General features: G+C 35.3%; 1 protein-coding gene across 1 annotated transcript; it reads left to right on the forward strand.

Moving 5' to 3' along the window:
• Window positions 1-3,837: 3,837 nt before the first annotated feature.
• LOC112055285 (probable DNA-directed RNA polymerases I and III subunit RPAC2) lies at window positions 3,838-5,372 on the forward strand. The gene is made up of 3 exons (XM_024095312.2): window positions 3,838-4,038; window positions 4,113-4,213; window positions 5,180-5,372. The coding sequence occupies exons 1-3, from the start codon at window positions 4,024-4,026 to the stop codon at window positions 5,364-5,366; spliced, it is 303 nt and encodes a 100-aa protein (XP_023951080.1). The 5' UTR covers window positions 3,838-4,023; the 3' UTR covers window positions 5,367-5,372.
• Window positions 5,373-6,739: the final 1,367 nt, after the last annotated feature.

The raw sequence follows: 6,739 nt of genomic DNA on the forward strand, positions 1-6,739 counted from the left end.
TATCCAAGGATTTTCACGTGAAAGCTTCCCTTGTAAAACTTTTTACATACAAAAGATATGGGACATCACAAACTTATGAAAGCCCTACTCTTCTTTATGCAAATGAAATCTCACAATTGTTAGTAATTGGGGCTACTGAATTTAAATAATTGAATAAACTTGGGCTAACACCTGATAAATAATTCATTACAAAGGATTTTAAACTCAATTGTTCCTGTTAATTTACATTACATTGGGAAACTACTGGGTTTACTAACTGGGTTTACTAGCTGACGCGGTTTCACCCGCGTGGTTCCCGTTGCCGTAAGAATACGGGGATAATATATAGCCTATAGCCTTTCTCAATAAATGGGCTATCTAACACAGAAAGAATTTTTCAAATCGGACCAGTAGTACCTGAGATTAGCGCGTACAATCAAACAAACTTTTCAGCTTTATAATAGTAGTATAGATTATTTATTATTTAAATAATAGAATTATGTTAGTACGTAAAATTACAATATTTTTATGTAAATACGCTCGAACGAATTTTAAGTTTACTTTTTCAAGACTTTTTACAATGAGCAAATAAGAATTTCGGAACGAAAACTTATAGGAATTTTCTTTTTGGTCAATCGAGCAACAAGTAAGTAGATCGAAGAGACAATTCTATAATAATTCAATAAACATTTATAAAACAAAACATCGGGTAACAATTCTTGTCTGCTTATTAAAGTCAGACAATGAAATATTCAAGGATCACAAGCTCAAGGCCCCGATGAACTGCGGTAGGCATATCCGAAACCGTTTCACATTTTGCCGTTTTGAATTATATTCAAATGAAGGTTAAACACTGAGACAAGAGGCTTTTAAATTAAGCCGCGAGATGGAAGAGTTTTGTCAAGTTTAATTGCCGCTGGCATTTCGAGAATTGTTGAAAACTTTTTAACATTATACAGGAGCTACCTCAGCGGTGACTTTCGATAGGGTATGTTTTATGGATAATTATTTTATTACACCAAATAAAATCTTTAATCATTCGTTAATCGTTAGTCCATTAAGTAGGTAACTTTTTCAGCTAGGTATTCGAATTAGAAAGAAGGGGAAACGAAGGCCTGGTCGTAGACGTACATCTTGGCTCAAGAACTTACGCCAATGGTTTAATATGAGTACCAGTCACTCTTTCGGGCAGCAGTGAACAAAGTGAAATTAGCGTTAATGATTACTGACCTCCGATAGGAGATGGCGCTATCAGAAGGAAGGAATTCGAATTAGAGTTCTGCCTTTCTACGAAATACTACCGACTTCAAAAACACAAACTTATGCATTAAACTAACAAGGAGAAGAAAACGTTATAATATTTTCTATCTACTGATTACTTTGTAATCAATCGTACCCTGTTTTTCTACCTTCAGGATTGGAATTGTTTTTCCAAATTTATATTGGACCTGCTTCAAAGTATACCCTTTATAAGAAAGAATTATTAAAATCGGTCCACTCAGTAAAAAGTTACGCATAGTTTTATATTACAACTAGCGGACCCGGTCAAGCTTCGTTTTGACATAAGTGCACTTATTCTCTATCCCTACTCTACCCTTCTATACCTCTACCCCTACCCTACCCTACCCCTACCGCTTGACTCTTAAACGTTTGTATGGGAAATAGAAAAGGGCAGTTTTTAGGGTTTTCCCGGAAATTATTTGATTTTTTCTCACCTTTTTAACCTTCCCTATACCTCCACGAACATTTCAAGACCAAGATAAGATAAATCCGTTAAGCCATTCTCGAGTTTTAGCGAGACTAACGAACAGCAATTCATTTATATATATATAGATTAATGGGAAAATAATCAATCATCATCTATTTTCCTACCCTTAGGGTTGAAATTGTTTATTGTGTAAATGCTCTATTGATTCGACTATAGGATACATAAATAAATATGATAGATGATTATTAACAAATCCTCTGCGTTAAAAATATAAGGTAGATGTTTAGTTTCAGCTTTTTCATATGAATTATGATGAACCCTGAAACGTCGCTGATAATGTTTCCTTTCAACCCCAAATCATTTTTAAAAGCAATATGGGGATAATAAAACTGGACCGTACTGTCACCCTGACGAGGGTTAATGTAATGCTGAACTGAACTGCTGAGGCGTAACGAAATACTAAACGATTTTAAAATAGATTCTTGATGTGACAAAAATTAAAACAATTTAGCAATTTGTTTTTTTTTTTCATGTGACATCTCCACTCGTAGCATCCATGATGCAATAGGTGTATTAGGAAAGGTGTAGATGAGTCTGTTTTTGTCGTGGAGGATATTTAGTTACGTGGACTTAACTAACTCCGCCAGCGTATGTTTACCCGAAGCACCTACCTATAGAGCCTTTTGCCTTTCACCCGTTGATACTGAGAAATATTCTTGGACCACCATACCAAAAATAGCGAGTTTTCAGTAAGGAAAGGTACGTGTGTATAGACACTCCACCGCCCTCGACCTTACAATGCTAATTATTATACAACCGTTAGCCATCAACTCCTGCCTGCTACAACACAACACACCAGTCCCTAATGTGCCCAACCCACCCTTTGGGGTCACCCACTTTACCCACGGCTGGAGGAGGTTAGAGGTCCATCGTAAAAAAATATTTCCTATTATTCAGGGTGCAGTGCAGCGTCCCGAATTATGCTCGTTGCATAAAAATTATTCAAATGTACGCAATCTAGAAGTGGCATCAAAATTGAGCGATAAGTACCTATCAGTATGACTCGTTTATGCTCATATTGCCAGTGATGACCTATGGTTCCGAGACTAGGATGCTAAGTATGGGCCTCATAAGAAGGCTCAAAGTCACACAACGGGCGATGGAACGAGCTATGTTAGGAGTATCTCTGCGTGTTCGAATTAGAAATGAGGAGATCCGCAGAAGAACCAAAGTCACCGACATAGCTCAACGATTTGCGAAGCGCAATGGGCGGGACACACAATTCGAAGAGCCGATGGACGTTGGGGTCCCAAAGTGCTGGAATGGCGACCCCGCACTAGAAAGCGCAGTGTTGGTCGACCCCCCTCCAGGTAGACTGACGACATCAAGCTAGTCGCAGGGATTCGCTGGATGCAGGTGGCTCAGTATCGTGATGTTGGGAAGTCCCTACAAAAGGCCTGTGTCATGGAGTGGGCGTCCATCGGCTGATATGATGATGATGATGCTCATGTTCTTCTTCTTAGTGCAATTCATGATCATCTACCAAATACCTCCGACATGTGTAAATAATCTAGAATGACTAAATTATAATAATATCTGCTCACAAAACCGAACTTATATATTAACCTCCTCGTTTCGTTTGAGATTCATGCTCTAAACAAAATAATTTACTACAAGAAGCGTTGCTCTAATTTAGTAAGCGTACTGAAATGAATGCTCCTACAAATTTATTGCTCGAAGTTTTTCTAATGTTTTTCGTACCTACTTTCCGACAATCGATTGAATTAAATATATCAATCATAAATCAAATTCGTATTAAAAACAAATGAAGTTTATACACAAATTAAACTTAACTTCAACTTTTAGTAAACAAACCGTTATTTTAGACAACTACAGGTACACTCTGGTAGGTACAGTACAGGACGAAAACGAATGCAACAATGAAACATCGTTACATCGATTCTATAGAAACAGATTTTAAAAATGACGATGATCATAAACATTGACAGAGAGTTTTCTCTATAATTCGTCTGAGGCGTGGACGGATTTCTCTGTCTATGCTTGTGTATAATTATCTATGGTAATTATGGTTAAGTGTCTGTGGTTATCTGTCAATGTCAAACTGAGTAGCAATTTAACCAATAACCACAGATAATCGCAATCGGCATTCCGCAAAAAAATCAAAACATAACCATGCCGCTAAATTCTGAAATCTGATTATTTATTTTCTTTCTCAACGTTTTTTGTTTCAGTTATTTATTAGTTACAATCAGAGTGGTCTTTTTGCAATCTATAGAGTAAAAGCAGTAGTCATTTTCTAAGTAATTTTGTTAAAAATGAAAATTTCTGAAGTAATGAAATGAAACCATCTTTTGTGTGATAAATAATGTTTCCTAAAATCGTATAACAGGTTTGTATGTTTCAGCTTCCTGGTGATGAGGATTCGGGAGCGACCTGTCGGACGTACGTCTTCCAAAATGAAAGTCATACTTTAGGAAATGCATTAAAATGTATCATAAATAGATAGTGAGTACATTCAAGGAGGTCTATAAATAATGCATATATATATATATGCATTATTTATAGAGGTCTATATATATGCATGCATAAGCATAACACTTTTGAATCCACTCTGGCCCTCAGCATCATATATATGAGTAATAATGAACCAGCTGATGTACCCAGACCAGCAGATAAAACAACACTGAGCCCACATTGTAGGAACTGAATAAAAGTTACTACTTCTACCTATGCCTATTGCAAATCATCATCTTGCAAGATGCTATACACTGGCCAGGCTTAAATTCCTAGTGCTACACATGGACTACCTTGCTACTCTTGTACCTATTCATAGAAGGGATGTCAGCTGAAATTAGACTGTTCAATTAATTCTCATGTTACGAGATATAAATACACTGATATCTTGACATTGTTCCATCCTCAAATCTACCAGCAGCCTTTGTGAACCTATCATACAAGTGAAAGGTTAAGGGAGGTACTTGTTAATTAGTAGATGTACGAATTAGTTTATATGCAGTAAGAGGGGATGCAAGATGGATACCAGGAAAAAACGCTCAGATTTTTGGCCTAGCACCCACACAATAAATCCTTTGAATGCAGAGCACGTAAGCCATCAGTCCTATGCCTGATCTTTCACTGGTTTTGTCAGTCTGCCGTCCAGTCAGACTATGATAGTGAGGAAATAGAAAGTGCACCAGTGCTTCTGCACACACTTGTGCAGTATAATATCTCCTGCATACACAGTTAATCTCAAAATGAAATTTGCCACCAAAAACAACTCGGGAGCATATTATTCATCTTGTCTTAAGTTGTATTGAGTAGTCAGGTTAACTGTAGGTATATGTAATAAACTAAGTTATACTATATTATGTTGGAATGGAACTACAGAGGTGAATGCAGTGATTAAAATACTTCTGATTAAGTATAATTAAATTATTAATATAATATTGAGTATGTAACTTATCATTGCAGTGAAGATGTCCAGTTTTGTGGATACACAGTGCCTCACCCTGCAGAAGCTAAAATGCATTTCAGAATACAGACCTATGAAACACCAGCACTAGAAGTATTAAAAAGAGGACTTAAAGATTTACAGAAAGTATGTGATCACACAATAGATTTGTTTGAAAAGGAAGTTAAAGAGTTTAATAAAATATAAAATCTGTATTTTATTTTTAGTTCACAACAATGATGTTAAATACTGTCAGATGTGTTACTAGGTCATGAAAAATGAGGCGCTCAAAAGAGGAAATTTCCACATCTCAATGTTAGAGCCCCCGCTCACTTACAACTTTTAGTTAGCCGACTAAATTGTGGGATTATAGAAGATATACCAATGTATGACAGCCCGCGCATCTGTCCAACTAAATCACGTACAATTAAAAAGTCGTCCAACTATCGGCCAACTAAAAATTGTCAGTGAGCAGCCACCCTTAGTATTTGTTTATATAAGGTTCATTGTTGTGGCCAACAATGAACCTTATATAAACAAATACCGTCTACAATGTCAAGTTGTGTTCAGGAAGTGTAAAAACTATATAGACATAAATAAATAATGGAATTAAAGACAAAATTGTGCAGGTGTGCGCTCGGTTTTTTAACCTATTATTCAGATCACTTTAAACAGTGATTTTGTAGGGATGTAACCGATCTATAGTATTTAACATCATTGGTTACCTAATCCTATTTTTTAATTCTAATATAAAAGTAATTGTATATCATAAACTGTTACTTTTTCATAAAAAATCTATTAAACTGATTTTGATTAAACTACATTAGTAGACATACCTACCTAGTTGTATATTAAAATGAGACTAATATTATAGAGGTGAACTTTATGGTGTTGTAAGAGGAAATATCTGGATCTACTAAAACAGTTTTGAAAATTCAACACTGTAAAGCCGCGTTATTTGTGAGTATCATGGCTTTGAGCTAATTTTTTATCCCCAAGAACGTGGGTGATATTGTGGGGCATAGGCTAGTGAATTATAAATTTATACACAGGCAAAGCCGTTGGCGCCTCTAGTCGCTTAACATATTCTTAATCCTTTCATACATACATTTATATCAAAATTTCTCACTGCAATCACTTATTGGACAGTAAGTTCAAGCTACAGGATTTAGGTACAAATCAATTTCAGTAGGTTCTAATAGTTATTTGAAAGTTCATCATGGGTTCATAAACTATGTTGACAGCAATTATTAAAATACTATTTCAAGCTAATTGAATTGGTACTATAAAAATAAAAGCAATTTTGTTTTGTCTGCAACGTTTGGGAGGTTCAATTCAGTAACAAGTTTAGTAAAGCACAAAAATACTTGTACCTATGTAGCACTCACTAGTCATGGTTTTACAAAAAGAAAAGGCTATTGCTAAAATGACTGTCTGATTTGAAAGTTATCTACCTACTCATTTTTACCAAGCAAATATTATTCTTTTAAATTTATATACAAATGCATATTACATTTATATTTACAAGCTATAAATCTAAAATAAATATGCAAATAAAACTAAGAAAATAAAAAATTAAA

Source organism: Bicyclus anynana, chromosome 6 (assembly GCF_947172395.1).
Source record: "Bicyclus anynana chromosome 6, ilBicAnyn1.1, whole genome shotgun sequence".
Classification (NCBI taxonomy): domain Eukaryota; kingdom Metazoa; phylum Arthropoda; class Insecta; order Lepidoptera; family Nymphalidae; genus Bicyclus; species Bicyclus anynana.